Source organism: Moschus berezovskii, chromosome 6 (genome assembly GCF_049115385.1).
Source record: "Moschus berezovskii isolate FMDL1 chromosome 6, NW_MosBer_1.0, whole genome shotgun sequence".
NCBI lineage: Eukaryota > Metazoa > Chordata > Mammalia > Artiodactyla > Moschidae > Moschus > Moschus berezovskii.
The window spans coordinates 85,992,338-86,011,938 of NC_142465.1; the positions used below are offsets into that span (position 1 = coordinate 85,992,338).

General features: G+C 37.6%; 1 protein-coding gene across 6 annotated transcripts in view; it reads right to left on the reverse strand.

The window, feature by feature from the left end:
- The window catches only part of CCDC91 (coiled-coil domain containing 91), a 415,614-nt gene that overhangs the window by 148,063 nt on the left and 247,950 nt on the right, over nt 1-19,601 (reverse strand). For all 6 annotated transcript variants that reach the window (XM_055395013.2, XM_055395019.2, XM_088837256.1 and 3 more), the window contains one exon: nt 11,683-11,790. In XM_055395013.2, the coding sequence (XP_055250988.1) occupies nt 11,683-11,790 (108 nt within the window). The remainder of the gene's footprint in view (nt 1-11,682; nt 11,791-19,601) is intronic.

A 19,601-nucleotide genomic window follows, 5' to 3' on the forward strand; every position in this document is an offset into this window, starting at 1 on the left:
TAGAAATACATATACTTGGGCTCCAACTAAACTATTAAGAATAAAAATTAATGTCCAAGAAGCCTATTAATCTGAACAAACGTCTCCAGCAGTATCACTGGAAAACACTAACCAAAATGATATTCCCAATAATGTGGAAACAAACACTTTCCTGGTTTCCTGTTAAAACTACAACAGACTGAAGCACATCAAAATGCTGCTTCTGTAGACAAAAAACAGCTAAGTATTCCCAACTTCATAAGGTTCGGCTCCATATATTTCTTTGCCCCGTGGGATTTACTGCATCAGACTCTGCAGGAAAGAGAATGTTGTTAACAATTAAGCAGTCCAAGGAATTTTCATGATAAAGAAAATCTGAGGAAAAAAAATTATCATCAGGAGGAAATTAAGAACCCAGAAAACCAAAATTCCCCAAGTTATACTAGTTCCTGTCCTAGATTTGTGAGGCTGGCAAACCTCATTTCAAATCTAAATTTTTATTGAATTTTTATTGAAACATAGCATGGCCCATTCACTACAGTGTTTATAGGCACCTTCTCACTATACCAGCAGAGTTAAACAGTTGCAACAGAGAGCCTAAAATATTTACTATTAATACCTTTTATTTTGGAAAAAATTTGCCAAACTTCCCTTAAAGCAATATAAAGAGCACAACAAAGATTAGTAAATAATAAACCAACAGAGGCCATAAAATTATGTGAAGAAGACATAATAATCCTAAACATTTATGCACCAAATACAAGTATGTCAGATAGATGGGGGAATGGAGAAAGTAGAAAAGAAGCATATACACCAGCATATATAAAACAGACGGTCCACGGAAATTTGCTGTATGTCTCAGGGAACTCGAACTGGGGCCCTGTAACAATCTAGAAAGGTGGAAAAGGGTGGGAGGTGGGAGGGAGGTGCAAGAGGATGGGGACTTATGTACACCTATGGCTAATTCATTTTGATGTATGGCAGAAATCAAACCAAAAGTGTAAAGCAATTACCCTTCAATTAAAAATAAATAAATTTTAAAAATATTGGAGAAAAAAAATAGAACTGCAAGGGGAACTAGTCAAATGCATAAGTATAGTCAGATATTTTAACACCTGCCTCTCAATAATTGGTAGACAAGTAGAACAAAAAACTGTAACAACATGGAAGACTTAAATATGATAAAAACTTGATCCAATTAACACTTATAAAAAAAAAATTGCACTAACAGAAGAATGAACACTCTTTTCAAGTAGAAAAAGAACACTTACCAAGAGAGATCATAATGTGAGCCATAAAAGAAATCTCAAAAAAGTACTTAAATCATATGAAGTATATTCTGTGTCTATATAACAATGAGATCAGAAATCAGTAAAAGCAGTACATTTGGAAAACCACAGAATATTTAAAAACTAAATGACACATTTCTAAATAATTCAAAGTTAAAAAAAGAAATCAATAGAAAAAATTAAAAGTATTTTTTTCTCACTGAAAATGAAAATATGACATTTGAAACTGTGAAACACATATCTAAAGTAGTACCTAGAAAGAAATTTACTTTACTAAATAGATTATTTATAAAGCAAGACTTCAATCAATGACCTAAGTATCTCCTTTAAGACACCAGAATAAGTACAAATAAAATTAAAATTAAGCTAAAGAAATAAAATAATAAAGGTCAGAGTAGAAACCAGTGATGCAGAAATAAGAAAAAAACAAAATCAATGAAATAAGCTGATTCTTTGAAAGGATTAAAAAAAATGATAAACCTCTACAAAACTGTCACTTCCTTGGTGGCTCAGATGGTAAAGAATCTCCCTGCAGTGCAGGAGTTTGATCCCTGGGTCTGAAGAAGGGAATTGCAACCCACTCTAGTATTCTTGCCTGGAGAATTCCATGGACAGAGGAGCTTGGTGGGCTACTGTCATGGGGTCACAAAGAGTTGGACATGACTGAGCAACTAACACTTTTGCTATAGAATTAATGAGGAAAAAAGAGGATACGGATCACTAATAACTGGAATAAAATAAGAGATGTCACCAAATATTTATGAAAAAAATTATACCATGAACATATACAGAGATAAAATGACAATAAAATCCAACATCTATTCCTGGAATAAAAACTTGGGAGTAGGAAGAAAATACGTAACCTAATAAATGCCTTCAGGGTATCTATACCTAAGTTTATATCTAATTATGAAAAATTGAATGTTTTCTTCTCATGGTCAAAAAAAGGCAAACATATCCTTCTATTTTAAGATTTACTAGAGGTTCAGTTAGTTCAATAAGTTAAGAAAAAGAAATAAAAGCCATCAAGTTTAAATGGAAAATGAAATGATGTCTCTGCTCTCAGACAACATGATCATCTATATAGAAAACCCTATAGACTCTACAAAAAGAGGGGCTTAAACTAGTAAGGGATTTTAGCATCATTACAGAATAGAAGACTAATACACAACAATCAATTGTATTGACTGTTATGTACCAGCAACAGGAACTGGGTAATTAAAATTCTTAAAAATATATGTCAAACTAGCACTAAATAAATATAAAATATATCAGGATAAATTTGACCCCAAAACTGTGTTCAACTTGAACAGTAAAAAATTTTAAAAAGACCCAAATATTTGGAGCAATAAACTGTATTATTAGGTAAGAAGACTGAATACTGTAAAGTGGTCAACTGCATCTAAATAGAATCAACTTAATCCAATCAGTATCTATGATACAATAAGAAATATATATTAGGGCTTTATCCCCAGTTCCTTAATCCAGGGTATTTAGGAGTGAAAGGAGTATCTTTTATTATTCACAAGGAGACTCTTTCAAAAATACTTCAGTTTATGCTAATGAGGAGACTCTTAGTACATCTCAAGATATCTTCAGGAGACAGACTGTCAGAGTAACAAACCATATGATAAAAGAAAGAGTTGGAACATTCAACCTTATCCTCTTCCTCAACGTGGAGGGAAAGGAGAGGTGCTGAAGACCTAGTTAACCAACAATGGCCATAGATTTAATCAATTTTTTCATCACATCCTTTCCGTTCCGTTCCGTTCAGTTGCTCAGTCGTGTCCAACTCTTAGCGACCCGTGGACTGTAGCCTACCAGGCTTCTCTGTCCATGGGATTCTCCAGGCAAGAATACTGGAGTGGGTTACCATTTCCTTCTCCAGGGGATCTTCCCGACCCAGGGATCGACCCCGGGTCTCCCGCATTGGAGGCAGACGCTTTTTAACCTCTGAGCCACCAGGGAAGCCATAAAACCTCCATAAAAACCCCTAAACAAAAGGATTCAGAGAGCTTCCAGGTTAGTGAACACATAAAGGTGCTGGAAGAGATACACACCCAGATAGTACCTTCTCACCCTTATCTTGCCCTATGCATCTCTTCCATTTGGCTAGCTGCTCCAACAATGCATCATTTATACTAAAGTGGCAGACTATCAAATCCTCAAAAGGAATTTGTGGGAACCCTTGATTTATACCCAGTTGGTCAGAAATAGAGGAGGCCCAGGACTCGGGACTGGCATTTGAAGTTGGTGTAGCCTTCTGGAAGTGAGCCCTTAACCAGTGGGGTCTGCACTAACTCTGGGCAGTGTGAGAACTAAATTCACCTTAGGACATCCAGTTGGTGTACACAGAGCACTGGAGATATTTCTGGTGTTAAAATCCACATATTTGGTGTCAAGAGTAAAATGGTATGGGCCTAACAAAACCAGAAGATATTAAGAAGAGGTGTCAAGAATACACAGAACTGTACAAAAAAGATCTTCACGACCAAGATAATCACGATGGTGTGATCACTCACCTGAAGCCAGACATCTTGCAATGTGAAGTCAAGTGGGCCTTAGAAAGCATCACTACGAACAAAGCTAGTGGAAGTGATGGAATTCCACTTGAGCTATTTCAAATCCTGAAAGATGATGCTGTGAGGGTGCTGCACTCAATATGCCAGCAAATTTGGAAAACTCAGCAGTGGTCACAGGACTGGAAGAGATCAGTCTTCGTTCCAATCCCAAAGAATGCTCAAACTACTGCACAATCGCACTCATCTCACACACGAGTAAAGTCATGCTCAAAATTCTCCAAGCCAGGCTTCAGCAACATGTGAACCCTGAACTTCCAGATGTTCAAGCAGGTTTTAGAAAAGGCAGAGGAACCAGAGATCAAATTGCCAACATCCGCTGGATCATGGAGAAAGCAAGAGAGTTCCAGAAAAAACATCTATTTCTGCTTCATTGACTACGCCAAAGCCTTTGACTGTGTGGATCACAATAAACTGTGGAAAATTGTGAAAGAGATGGGAATACCAGACCACCTGACCTGCCTCTTGAGAAACCTGTATGCAAGTCAGGAAGAAAGAGGTAGAACTGGACATGGAACAACAGACTGGTTCCAAATAGGGAAAGGAGTATGTAAAGCCTGTATGGTGTCACCCTGCTTATTTAACTTATATGCAGAGTACATCATGAAGAACACTGGGCTGGAAGAAGCACAAGCTGGAATCAAGATTGCCGGGAGAAATATCAATAACCTCAGATATGCAGATGACACCACCCTTAAGGCAGAAAGTGAAGAGGAACTCAAAAGCCTCTTGATGAAAGTGAAAGAGGAGAGTGAAAAGGTTGGCTTGAAGCTCAACATTCAGAAAACAAAGATCATGGCATCTGGTCCCATCACTTCATGGGAAATAGATGGGGAAACAGTGGAAACAGTGTCAGACTTTATTTTTTTGGCTTCCAAAATCACTGCAGATGCTGATTGCAGCCATGAAATTAAAAGACGCTTACTCCTTGGAAGGAAAGTTATGACCAACCTAGAGAGCATATTAAAAAGCAGAGACATTACTTTGCCAACAAAGGTCCATCTAGTCAAAGCTATGGTTTTTCCCGTGGTCATGTATGGATGTGAGAGTTGGACTGTGAAGAAAGCTGATAGCGGAAGAATTGATGCTTTTGAACTGTGGTGCTGGAGAAGACTCTTGAGAGTCCCTTGGACTGCAAGGAGATCCAACCAGTCCATTCTAAAGGAGATCAATCCTGGGTGTTCATTGGAAGGACTGATGCTGAAGCTGAAACTGCAATACTTTGGCCACCGCATGAGACAAACTGACTCACTGGAAAAGACTTTGATGCTGGGAGGGATTAGGGACAGGAGGAGAAGGGGACGACAGAGAATGAGATGGCTGGGTGGCATCACCGACTCAATGGACATGAGTTTGAGTGAACTCCGGGACTTGGTGATGGACAGGGAGACCTGGAGTGCTGTGCTTCATGGGGTCTCAAAGAGTCGGACAAGACTGAGCGACTGAACTAATTAACTAAAACACAGTTCAAAACATCCCATCATGCTTTGTTGTAGAAATTGACAGGCTGATTATAAAGATTACATGGAAATATGAATGACCTGCTGCTGCTGCTAAGTTGCTTCAGTTGTGTCCGACTCTGTGCGACCCCATAGATGGCAGCCCACCAGGCTCCCCTGTCCCTAGGATTCTCCAGGCAAGAACACTGGATTGGGTTGCCATTTCCTTCTCCAATGACTACCTGAATTCAAGACTTAATGAATGTCAATGGTAAATAAATAGCACAAGACTTGAATTGAAACAGACAGATAAATTGAAGGGGTAGAGAATTAAGTAGCAAACCCACACATAACATGATTTATTTTTGAAGAAGGTACAAAGGAAATTCACTGGTGAAAGAAAAGTCTTCTTAGCAATTAAGACTGTAATGATTAGACATCCATAGTAAAAAAAAAAAGAAACTTCTGTCCATATCTAGAATCATATGCAAAAATCAAATTAATTACCTGGATCATTTGTAAACCTGAAATTATTAACTAAAACCTTTAAAATTAAACACAAAAGAAAATCTTCTTGATTTTGGGTTAGGTTAAGACTTCTTAGATGTAACACCAAAAGAATGACCCATAGGGAAAAAAATGATGAATTGGATTCGTATGTCATTTAAAATTTCTGCTTTTGGAAATACATTAGAAGAAAAGACAAAGCATAGACTATGATAAAGTATTTGAGCACTTATCTGAAGAAAGATTTATATCTAGAATATGTAAAAAAAAAAACCTGAAAATTCAATTATGAGAAAACAATAAAAACAATTAGGGACAAATGTCACTTTCCTAGTTAATATCTTTTAATAGCACTCAATTTCAGGTCAGACAATGTGGCAGACAAGATCATTCTATTCAACAACAACAAACCATTTCTTGATCAGATTGTGACATGCAACAAAAATTAGATTTTATATGACAACTGGTGATAACCAGTTTAGTGGCTGGACAGAGAAGAAGCTCCAAAGCACTTTCCAAAGCCAAACTTGTACTAAAAAAAAAGTCATGGTCACTGTTTGGTGGTCTGCTGCTGGTCTGACACACCAAAGCTTTCTGAATCCTGGAGAAACAATTACATCTGAGAAGTATGCTCAGCAAATCGATGCTGCTACTGCTAAGTCATGTCAGTCGTGTTGGACGCTGTGCGACCCCACAGACAGCAGCCTACCAGGCTCCGCCATCCCTCGGATTCTCCAGGCAGGAACAATGGAGTAAGTTGCCATTTCCTTCTCCAATGCATGACAGTGACAAGTGAAAGTTAAGTCGCTCAGTCATGTCCGACTCTTTGTGACCCCATGGATTGCAGCCCACCAGGCTCCTCCGTCCATAGCATTTTCCAGGTAAGAGTACTGGAGTGGGTTGCCATTGCCTTCTCCGCAGCAAATCAATGAGATGCACCCAAATCTGCAACTGCTGCAGCGGGCAGTAGTCAACAGAAAGGGCTAATTATTCTCCATGACAACACCTGACTGTACATCACACAACCAACACTTCAAAAGTTGAACTAATCGGGCTTCGAAGTTTTGCCTCCTCCATACCTGACTTCTCATCAACTGACTACTACTTCTTCAAGCATTTCGAAAACTTCTTGCAGGGAAAATACTTCCAGAACCAGCAGGAGGCAGAAAATGCTTTCCAAGAGTTTGTGGAATCCTAAAACATGGATTTTTACACTACAGGAATAAACCAACTTATTTTGCATTGCAAAAATGTGTTGACTGCATAATGGTTCCTATTTTGATTAATAAAGATGTATTTGAGCCTAGTTACAATGATTAAAACTCACGGCCCATAACCACAATTACATTTGCACCAACCTAATACATTTAATAGATGAGAAAAATAAATGACAAAGAGGTTAAAGGACATTCCACAGTGACACAGCTAAGTGACAAAGCCAGGGATAATGCAGCCTCTTTGATTCCAGAGCACATGCTTGTAACTACTCTTACGAGTGTTAACTTGCTTTTCCCTTAAATTCTAAATTTGAATAAAATAGAAAAAAAAAAGACTCCTATACACATGAAAGGTTGAGCCAAATTATTCTTAAGGAACAATTCAGGTATTATTTTTATTAAAGTTACTTCTTTCAAATTTCAAAAGACATCTCAAGAAATATTTGAAAATATGTGTGAGATGCCATTTAAACACTTTATATGACTTTTACCTAATGATCATATTGCTATTAAGTACTATTTTGTTACACTGAATTGTTTTTGATCCTCTAAATGTTCCATGGTAGTCTTGAGTGTTCTTCACTAAATATTTCTCATGGAAATATTTCTGGTGATATTCCACTGATAAACATGGAATGTGTTTCCATGTATTTAGGTTACTTTTAATTTCTTTCAGCAATGTTTTGCAGTTTTTAGCTTACAAGTCTTTCTTCTCCTTGGTTAATTATATAAAAAAAATTAAATGCCTCCAAGACATTTTATTCTTTAAAGTGCTCTTGCAAACAGTAAATAGGCGAACTCACTGTTAAAGATTCAGTGGATTAAAGGATCCCCAAGAAAAGACTCAATAAGTCTATGATGGTCCTGTATATGCTTTCATTTAGGACCAAATGGTTTGAGAAAAAGAGAACACTGGGATTTCTTCAAACTGGGTTTCATAAACGAAGCTATTTTTAATCAGAAGATGAGAGAGACAAAGACAGACAGGAAAGCATGAACATATTTAACATATTAAATCTAGAACACGGGTCTCTAAAATAACTAGGGATTTGCGTCTAACAAATACAGCCAATTGTAACCAGATAAAATGTCCAAAGAACTGTCACCCTGAACTGTGACTATTTCCTACCCTAAATGACCCAGGACTCCCAAATTTTTATAGAGAGGGAGCAGGGTGAGAAATTATATAATCTCCAATACTCACGTTGCTGCTGCTGCTAAGTCACTTCAGTCGTGTCCGACTCTGTGCGACCCCATAGACAGCAGCCCAACAGGCTCCTCTGTCCCTGGGATTCTCCAGGCAAGAACACTGGAGTGGGTTGCCATTTCCTTCTTCAGTGCATGAAAGTGAAAAGTGAAAGTGAAGTCGCTCAGTCGTGTCCGACTCTTAGTGAACCCATGGGCTGCAGCCTACAAGGCTCCTCCGTCCATGGGATTCTCCAGGCAAGAGTACTGGAGTGGGTTGACATTGCCTTCTCCGAATACTCACGTTAGGTATAGCCAAAAACAAAATACTAAAAATTTAGACCCTATAGGATTCACAAAGAACAATGGACAAGAAACCCTGGCCCTAAACCCTAAAAAGTGAATCACGGTAAATTAAAAAGCAAATCTAACCGCCACAGCAGAGAGATTTACTGAATGTATTCATTGAGATTTTAGAATTGCTACATAGTAATGATAGCTGTGCATCTCTGATTCATCTTTCCTCCTGGGAGCATTCACAGTATATACCCTGCCCTTTATCTCACTGCTATATACCAGATCTGTTGCTGGTAAACAACATACAATTTAGTTTCCAGTTCTTCAGGTCAAAAGGGACTATATATCTAGACCTGATGACACAGAGACTACAGCACATCCTTTCCCACCTATCACTCAAATATCCTGGACCGTTGAGCTTGAGACTATCACTTACCAACAGCCAGACGTCTGGGACTGTGATGTCAAATGTGCCTTAGGAAGCATCACTGCAAACAAAGCTAGTGGAGCTGATGGAATTCCAGCTGAGCTAATATAAATCCTAAGAGATGATGCTATTAAAGTGATGCACTCAATATGCCAGCAATTTGGAAGACTCAGCAGTGGCCACAAGACTGGAAAAAGGTCAATTTTCATTTCAATCCCAAAGAAGGGCAATGCCAAACAATGTTCAAATTACCACAGAATTGCTGTCATTTCACATGCTAGCAAGATAATACTCAAAATACTTCAAGCTAGGCTTCAACAGTACATGAACCAAGAACTTCCAGATGTACAAGCTGGATTTAGAAAAGGCAGAGGAACCAGACATCAAGTTGCCAACAACCATTGGATCATAGAAAAAGTAACGGAATTCTAGAAAAACATTTACTTCTGCTTCATTGACTACACTATAGTCTTTGACTGTGTGGATCACAACAAACTGAAAAATTCTTAAAGAGACAGAAATATCAGATCACCTTACCTGCCTCCTATTAAACATGTATGCAGGACATGCAGCAACAGTTAGAACTGGACAAGGAACAAGAGACGGGTTCAAAATCAGGAAAGGGCAATACCAAGGCTGTATACTGTCTCTGGGCTTATTTAACTTATATGCGGAGTACTTCATGCAAAATGCTGAGCTGGATGAAGCACAAGTTGGAATGAAGATTGCTGGGAGAAATATCAATGACCTCAGATATGCAGGTGATACTACTTTAATGGCAGAAAGTGAAAAGAAACTAGAGCCTCTTGATGAAAGTGAAAGAACAAAATGAAAAAGCTGGCTTAAAACTCAACATTCAAAAAACAAAGATTATGGCATCCGGTCCCATCACTTCATGGCAAACAGATGAGAAATTAAGGGAAACAGTGACAAACTTTATTTTCTTGGGCTCCAAAATCAAAGCAGATAGTGACTGCAGCCATGATATTAAAAGATGATTGATCCTTAGAAGAAAAGTTATGACCACCCTAGACAGCATATTAAAAAGCAGAGACATCACTTTGCCAACAAGGGCAAAGCTATGGTTTTTCCAGTGGTCATGTACGGCTGTGAGAGGCAGACCATAAAGAAGGATGAGCACCAAAGAATTGATGCTTTCAAATTGTAGTACTAGAGAATTCTCTTGAGAGTCCCTTGGACAGCAAGGAGATCAAACCAGTCAATCCTAAAGGAAAGCAGTCCTGCATATTCAGTGGAAGGACTAACTGATGCTGAAGTTGAAGCTCCAATACTTTGGCCACCTGATAGGAAGATTTGCCTCACTGGAAAAAAGCCTGACGCTGGGAAAGATTGAGAATAGGAGGAGAAGTGGGTGACATGGCTGGATGTCATCATCGTCTCAATGGACATGAGTCTGAGCAAACTCAGGGAGATAGTAAAGGACAGGTAAGGAAGTCTGGCACGCTGCAGTCCACGGGATCACAAGGAGTCGGACACAACTGAGCAACTGAACAACAACAACAATACCTGGATAGAACCCTCAGATTTTCTCCCATGTGGGCAGGTTAAGAAATTTTACCTGAGAGATGAAGGCTGGAAATATCTGGCAACCCAAAGAGCAGACCATGGTGTACCAGTGCTGCTTATCAAAGATTTCCTGCCCTCTCCCTCTGGATTCAGAGTAGGGTTTCACTCCCTGACCCCAAGATGACTGTGTGGGCACTGCAGGTACAAGTTGGGAGGAGAAGTGTCATTTCTAGTCCAGAATGCTGAACTACCAGTAGGAAATCTGAGTTTTTTTTTTTTTTTAAACTCTACCAGGTAATAGGTAACATTCCACAGTTGAACTGTTTTATCAGACTAGTTTTCATCATGAGGATATCATGACACCGAGCCCTCAAAGCAGCGTCAGTGTATACAGAGAACTGGCTAACACATAAATCTTCGCTGTCTAAAGTCAGGGAGTTTAAGGCATAACATGGCCTGGCATGGATAATACATGCCTTATGCTGTTTCACAGTTCTGTAACCTCCTCTTCTCTGTGATTTTTCTGTACATTTATACAGACATATCCTTCTTATCTCTGACAACCTGGTATTCTACCAGGCAAGAGAGTGTAATTGTTTTTTATCAAATTTATAAAATTTGCTGTGCATTTCTTATTTCACCTATCAAGCTTCACATTATTCAAAAGTGTAGCTGGAAAATTCTTGCACATATTATTTATACTATGACACATACATACAGGCTTTTCAATTGACTATTTCATGTAAATGTACTTATCATGTCTGCAATGCTTTCTAAGACATTAATCAAGAAGGAACAAACCAAAAAATCATGAGAAAATATCAAAATAGAAATAAATTCATATAAGCAGTGAAAGGTAAATTAAACACAAATAAGTACTTAAATTCAAATATTATTTATAAATCTTACACCACAAATCATTTCACATGCCATAATACATTTACAGTCATCTCTTTTGCTCTTGCTATTTGATAAGTAATATGATGGTCCAGAAGTCAGCATAAGAATTATCATTAATTTGGGGAATATTCACATATTTTAGGCCTTTAGTCCTAATTTTAGTATATCATAAAATTCTAAAATTTTAACATTGATTTTACATCAACAGATTTTTTTTTTCCCAAAATACATCAAGGAAAGTAAATGGCATGAAAGTGAATAAACAGTTATAGAGCTCTCAGGGGAAGAGAGTCAGAAGGAAAGTATAAATATATAATGGATGTGCAATTTTATTACCTGAGTATTTAGCAACTCTTCACACTTGTGTGCTTGTTTCTCAATTGCAGAAATGTACTGCTTTTCAATAGCCTCTACTTGTTGCTTAACTGAAGACTGTAGCAGTGCCTAAAAACAAGCAAAAATGTTATTTGGATCACAGACAAAACTTGGAATCTACTATTGGCATGAGAAATTTTTTTGACAGATGTACATGTCTGAAATATGATACTCTTCTGCATTACAACATACACATTTGTGAATATTAAAGCACATTCATATATAACACTACTTTAAGCTTTTGGGTTTAGGTTTTCCTATTGCCAAAACTACAGTTCTTTGGCTCAGATTTTCCTTCCACACACCTTCTCGTTAAAAAGGCCAAGTCATAGAAGATGATAAAGAGAGTGAGCAGTTCTGTTAAATATAAATTCAGTTTAGCAAAGACCACACAGGATGAGAAGCATATGAAAGCTGCTGAAGAAAAAAAGAAAAGAGAAAAAAAACCAGACATATTTCACTGGCTGACAAAACTCCACATCCTCTCGGCACACTGTAATATCCCATGGGCCAAGCATGATCTTCAAGACCACAAGTCAAGTAAAAGCAGATGGAAACTCTGAGCAGTTTCAATCATGAAAAAAAAAAAAAACTGCCACCCGGGAAGTGCACGCCCCTAATGTGAAAAGGTGTAAGGCAAAGTGTGGACGGCAGAATCTCAAGGCAGTATTCATAAGAAGTAATAAAACTTGGGACACTAGACAAACGCAAGTGGACAGTGTAAACACTGGAACCTCAGTCACTTAAATATAAAGATGTTAACACTGTTCTAAGGGAAGCCAAATCAGCATTGGAAGATGTTCCGCCCACTTACTTCCTTATTGGCAACACTTAGAATATTATCATCTTTCCTTTTTTTTTTTAAGGCATTATACATTATAGTTAATGTGCTCACAATATTATCTTACATGCTATTTATAAATCCTGAATCATTCTAAAATATTCACTTCACCATATGCATAAGAACTCTTCAGTAAATATTCTATTTTTGAAGGTCTATCTGGATAATAAACTACTCATAATCAAAATAGTAAGTTGAAACAGACACATGTCTTATAGAAAACAGACCTTTGGCACATTCACCAAGAAAAGAAAAATATGCCAAATCTCTTAAATAATCTGTTTTGAAAATAGACTTACTTGGTTGGAAACAACATGCATTAAGAGGCTAAATAAATATGCATGTATTTTTAAAAACTGAGACAAAAATATTTTTGAAACCTCTGGATAAGTCTCAAATCTTCAAATAATTAACTTTCTCTTGCAAATGTTAAACTGTCGCATGATGCTTCTACTCCTATAATTCAACAGTCGTCACTCTGAAGTTGCAGAATTACCAGTGAGTTAGTAAAGGAAAATAAAGTTCTGACTGCAGTTTAACCAACATAAAAGAACTGCTTAACAGCACTGCTTAAGGTTTTCATTTATATATTATGTCTTCAAAAGAATTCATAATGATAATTTATAAAAAAAAAATTAAAATTTAAACTGGCTAAATAATGTAAAGCTCCTATTTACCTTTGGTACAATATAATACTATTTTTGGACTTCAGAAAATTTAAAGGTTGGTAGATTTATGGCCAGTTCTCTTGGGTTACATTCATGGCATCTTTTGTAGAGAGAAAAATGTCATTCTCTGGGGGGACTTGTTGTGCTTAATGGAAAGGATTGTTTTACTTAATGGAAAGGATTGTTTTCACTTCCATATTTTCTATGAAACCAAATAATCCCAGTTTTAATACCACGTTGTGATTTTTTTAGTAAACTATATCCTTTAGAGAGACAGGTAAATTAATGAAATAAAATAATACTTCCTCATCATAATTAAGAAACACAAATGAACAGTACTTTCTCCATTGGTGATTAATTTGTAAACTACATACTCATTTCCTTCCAAACTTCAAGGAAGTAAGCACCATAGGATAATTAATCATGTAAAGGCCAAAACTGTAATTATAGAACATGGAAAAAAGCTTTGCACAAATAACCAACTTTTCATATAGTTCAAGCCTCTCATCTTAGCCCCATTAGGTTACTTAAATGTATCCATCTATAAAAAGGATATGAAGGTAGGTAACAGGAACAGAAAGATTTTAAAAGTGGTCCTCACTGAGTTCATTCTATGGTTGAAGAGAAACATTCTCTAGAAAACGGAAGGTGCAAGGTGCTTATCACAGATAAAAAAGATGCCCAAGGCCTGCCTGTAAGGCTCATTGCTATTCACAGAGAACATTAAATAAAGAAGACTAGCTGGACTTTAAAGAGTGGAGGCAGATAGAATGGCAGAAAATGTAGAAAAGTTGGCAGGTGCCATATACTAAAAATCTTTGTATAGTCATAAGAAGATTTTTTTTTAAGTGGGCCTATAATACTGAAATTCCTAAGTTTGAATTCCAGTCCCCTATAATGAAAAGGACATTTCTGGGGGGTGTTAGTTCTAATAAGGTCTTGTAAGTCCTCATAGAAACGTTCAACTTCAGCTTCTACACCATTAATTAGTCAGGGCATAGACCTGGACTACTGTGATATTGAATGGTTTGCCTTGGAAATGAACAGAGATCATTCTGTCATTTTTGAGATTGAATCCAAGTACTGCATTTCGGACACTTTTGTTGACCAGGATGGCTACTCCATTTCTTCTAAGGGATTCCTGCCCACAGTAGTAGATATAATGGTCATCTGAGTTAAATTCATCCATTCCAGTCCATCTTAGTTCGCTGACTCCTAGAATGTCGATGTTCACTCTTGCCACCTCCTGTTTGGCCACTTCAAATTTGCCTTGTTTCAAGGACCTAATATTCCAGGTTACTAGGCAGTATCACTCTTTACAGAATTAAACTTTGCTTCTATCACCAGTCCTGTCCACAACTGGATGTTGTTTTTGCTTTGGCTCCATCCCTTCATTCTTTCTGGAATTATTTCACCACTGATCTCCAGTAGCATATTGGGCACCTACTGACCTGGGGAGTTCATCTTTCAGTGTCCTATCTTTTTGCTTTTTCATACTGTTTATGGGGTTCTCAAGGAAAGAATACTGAAGTGTTTTGCCATTCCATTCTGCAGTGGACCACATTCTGTCAGACCTCTCCAACAAGACCTGTCTTGGGTGGACCCAAATAGCATGGCTAATGCAAAAGTATGAGGTCAAGAAACACCTGGAGTAACGTGCAACTTTGGCCTTAAAGTACAGAATGAAGCAGGGCAAAGGCGAACAGAGTTTTGCCAATAGAACGCACTGGTCATAGCAAACACCCTCTTGCAATAACTCAAGAGAAGACTCTACACATGGACATCACCAGATGGTCAACAACGAAATCTGACTGATTATATTCTTTGCAGCCAAAGATGGAGAAGCTCTATACAGTCAGCAAAAACAAGACTGGGAACTGATTGTGGCTCAGATCATGAACTCCTTATTGCCAAATTCAGGCTGAAATTGAAGAAAGTGGGGAAAACCACTAGACCATTCAGTTCAGTTCAGTTCAGTTCAGTCGCTCAGTTGTGTCCGACTCTCTGCAACCCCATGAATCACAGCACGCCAGGCCTCCCTGTCCATCACCAATTCGTGGAGTTCACTCAAACTCATGTCCATTGAGTCGGTGATGCCATCCATCCATGTCATTCTCTGTCGTCCCCTTCTCTTCCCGCCCCCAATCCTTCCCAGCATCAGAATCTTTTCCAGCAAGTCAACTCATCTCATGAGGTGGCCAAAGTATTGGAGTTTCAGCTTTAGCATCAGTCCTTCCAATGAACACCCAGGACTGATCTCCTTTAGAATGGACTGGTTGGATCTCCTTTCAGGTATGACCTAAATCAGATCCTTTAAGATTATATAGTGGATGTGACAAATAGGTCTAAGGGACTAGATCTGATAGAGTACCTGATGAACTAAGGACAGAGGTTCTTGACACTGTACAGGAGACATGGATCAAGACTATTCCCAAGAAAAAGAAATGCAAAAAAGCAGAGTGGCTGTCTGAGGAGGCCTTATAAATAGATGTGAAAAGAAGACAAGCAAAAAGCAAACGAGAAAAGGAAAGATACACCCATATGAATAGCAAGGAGAGATAAGAAAGACATCCTCAGTGATCAGTGCAAAGAAATAGAGGAAAACAATAGAATGGGAAAAACTAGAGATCTCTTCAAGAAAATTAGAGATACCAAGAGAACATTTCATGCAAAGATGGGCTCAATCAATGACAGAAATGGTATGGACCTAATAGAAGCAGAAGATATTAAGAAGAGGTGGCAAGAATACACAGAAGAACTGTATGAAAAAGATCTTCACAACCCAGATAATCACAATGGTGTGATCACTCACCTAGAGCCAGACATCTTGGAATGTGAAGACAAGTGGCCCTTAGGAAGTATCCCAACAAACAAAGCTAGTAGAGGTGATGGAATTCCCATTGAGCTATCTCAAATCCTAAAATATGATGTTGTGAAAGTGCTGCACTCAATATGTCAACAAATTTGGAAAGCTCAGCAGTGGCCACAGGACTGGAAAAGGTCAGTTTTCACTCCAATCCCAAAGAAAGGCAATGCCAAAGAATGCTCAAACTACCTCACAACTGCATCATCTCACATGCTAGTGAAATAATGCCCAAAATTCTCCAAGCCAGGCTTCAGCAATACATGAACCGTGAACTTCCAGATGCTTAAGCTGGTTTTAGAAAAGGCAGAAAAACCAGACATCAAATTGCCAACATCTGCTGGATCATGGAAAAAGCAAGAGAGTTCCAGAAAAACATCTATTTCTGCTTTATTGACTATGCCAAAGTCTTTGACTGGGTGGATCACAATAAACTGTGGAAAATTCTGAAAGAGATGGGAATACCAGAGCACATGACCTTCCTCTTGAGAAACCTGTATGTAGGTCAGGAAACAACAGTTAGAACTGGACATGGAACAACAGACTGGTTCCAAATAGGAAAAGGAGTACGTCAAGGCTGTATATTGTCACCCTCTTATTTAACTTATATGCAGAGAACATCATGAGAAACACTGGGCTGGAGGAAGCACAAGCTGGAATCAAGATTGCCAGGAGAACTATCAATAACCTCAGATATGCAGAAGACTCCACCCTTGTGGCAGAAAGTGAAGAAATAAAGAGTCTCCTGATGAAGAAAGAGGAGAGTGAAAAAGTTGGCTTAAAGCTCCACATTCAGAAAACTAAGATCATGGCATCCAGTCCCATCACTTCATGCAAATAGATGGGGAAACAGTGGCTGACTTTATTTTGAGGGGTCTCTAAAATCATTGCAGATGGTGACTGCAGCCATGAAATTAAAAGATACTTACTCCTTGGAAGGAAAGTTATGACCAACCTAGAGAGCATATTTAAAAGCAGAGACATTACTTTGTCACCAACGGTTGGTCTAGTCAAGGCTATGGTTTTTCCAGTGGTCATGTATGGATGTGAGAGTTGTACTACAAAGAAAGCTGAGCACCAAAGAATTGATGCTTTTGAACTGTGGTGTTGGAGAAGACTCTTGAGAGTCCCTTGGACTACAAGGAGATCCAACCAGTCCATCCTAGAGGAGATCAGTCCTGGGTGTTCATTGGAAGGACTGATTTTGAAGCTGAAGCTCCAATATTTTGGCCACCTGATGCTACGAGCTGACTCATTGGAAAAGACCCTGATGCTGGCTGGAAAAGATTGAGAGTAGGAGGAGAAGGGGACGATAGAGGATGAGATGGCTGGATGGCATCACCGACTCGATGGACATGAGTTTGGGTAAACTCCGGGAGTTGGTGATGGACAGGGAGGCCTGGCGTGCTGAGGTTCATGGGGTCGCAAAGAGTTGGACACGGCTGAGCGACCAAACTGACTGTCTGATAATACTGAACAGTGGAATTATTATTGTCACTGTCCAAACAAAGGATGTGCTGTCCGAAAACAATCCTTAGAAGTAGAATATTAATCATTGTGGACATACATAGTAATAAACAATGGTACTATGTACAAGCTTTTATCGCTAAGTCTATCATTATATACTGGATATTTATCCTCCTTTGTAATATACTATAATAACTGCCTGTGCAGTTACATTCAAGAATTTACATTAGTCCTAACATTTTCCTTTAATTGTTTTTTACCTTTGTAGTTGGTTCTAGAGATATCAGAGACACAAGTAACACTTCCCTTGGGTTTATATAATACTACAAAAATGATTCATGAAAAAATTACTTCCTTTATCAGCTCTTTTAAACTACTCTCAACACAAATAAAGCACTAAGATTTTCATTATGTGTAGAGGTAGAAAAACACAGATGCACAGAATCATTCTATAAAGTAAAAAATGATAATAAAAGAAGGGAATATTTTGCTAATTTTTAACATTTTTAGGTTTTAGCTTCAATCCTAAGAGATCCTCTGTATCATCCTAGGGGACAGGAAAACTACTGACCACACTTCTTCAAGAATAATTTTAAAGGTGTGAACAAGATCATAGATTTCTTTAGAACAGGAACTATGTCATGTTTATATTCACAGCTTCATATATCACACAGAGATTCTTACAGTTATTTGTACATAGCATACACATGAAATAGCTATTTGGGGTGTGGCATTCCTTATACTGAGATTAATGTTTTAAAAATCATAGTTTTAATCACACCAATATTCATTAGAAGTTCACTAAATTTCAAATTATAACTACCAAGTTCAGTTACCAACTTTGTTGCTGAATACATTTAATCACTAAGAGAGATCTGAATTTTTTTTATTATTTTAGACTAGAAATATTTATTCTTTTTACTCTATAAGTATAAATTTTGAATAAACAAAATAGAGCATGCAAAGGATGATAAACTCCTTAAAAAATGCATGTTTTAAATTCTTTAACGATTAGACTAGAAAATACTGATATTAAGTCAAAAACCTTGCTACACCAACCAATACCCATAAGCAGTAGACAGACTGTTTTTAATGGAACTGAGTATACACTGGAATTTAAGTGAGTGGAGAAGTTGCAGCTCAAGTGGACTACTGCAAACCAAACTACAATCCACTGTACCAACAAATCCACAGAATTTCTCTTTTCCCTTGAAACAGTCCAATTCTTACAGATCTCATTCCAGCCTCATCAAATTTAATTACTTGTCCAGATTCTCAGAGCAGATGTGTCTAAAGAACCAGATGGTCTCTGAAACGTTAATATCATGTTGGCATTTAGCACATAACCTTAAAAGAACACTTCATATCTAATTTTAGGCAATAGTTAATTAAAATTACTTTAAAAGTCAATCTTCTAAGTCATAATTTACAAATAGGAATAAGCTAGAGGCAAAACACAAAATTAATATCCCCAATAAAAATTCAGCCCTAGGAAATAGGAATCTGTGATTAATTCACTGATGCATCCATTTTACCTACAAGAGTACCTAATAGAAGACAAATAACTATTGAAGCAACTGAAGAAATGAATCTTGATTTCAGTATATCCAATTTGTATTATTTGCCAATTCATAGAAAAACTATTAAAACACTGATGATAACTATGTCAGTATGTATATTCTTAGTTTAGCTTTCAGACTGCAGTAGTACACATAAATAAACTGCTGTAAAAGGTCATTTGAAATCAAATACAATTTTGCTTTTCTTAGGAAACTATCACCGTTTGCTTTTTTTTTTTTTTTTTTTTAACACCATAAACATTTTGTATTGGAGTATAGTCACTTAATGTTGTGGCGGTTTCAGGTGAACAGTGAAGGGACTTAGCCAGACAGTTTGCTTTTTAAAATCTATTTCAGATCTTTTCCAGTTTAACTAAAAATAAAATAAGAAAAGGACATGGCAACCCACTCCAGTATTTCTTGCCTGGAGAATCCCATGGACAAAGGAGCCTGGTGGAATACTGTAAACAGGGTCACAAAGA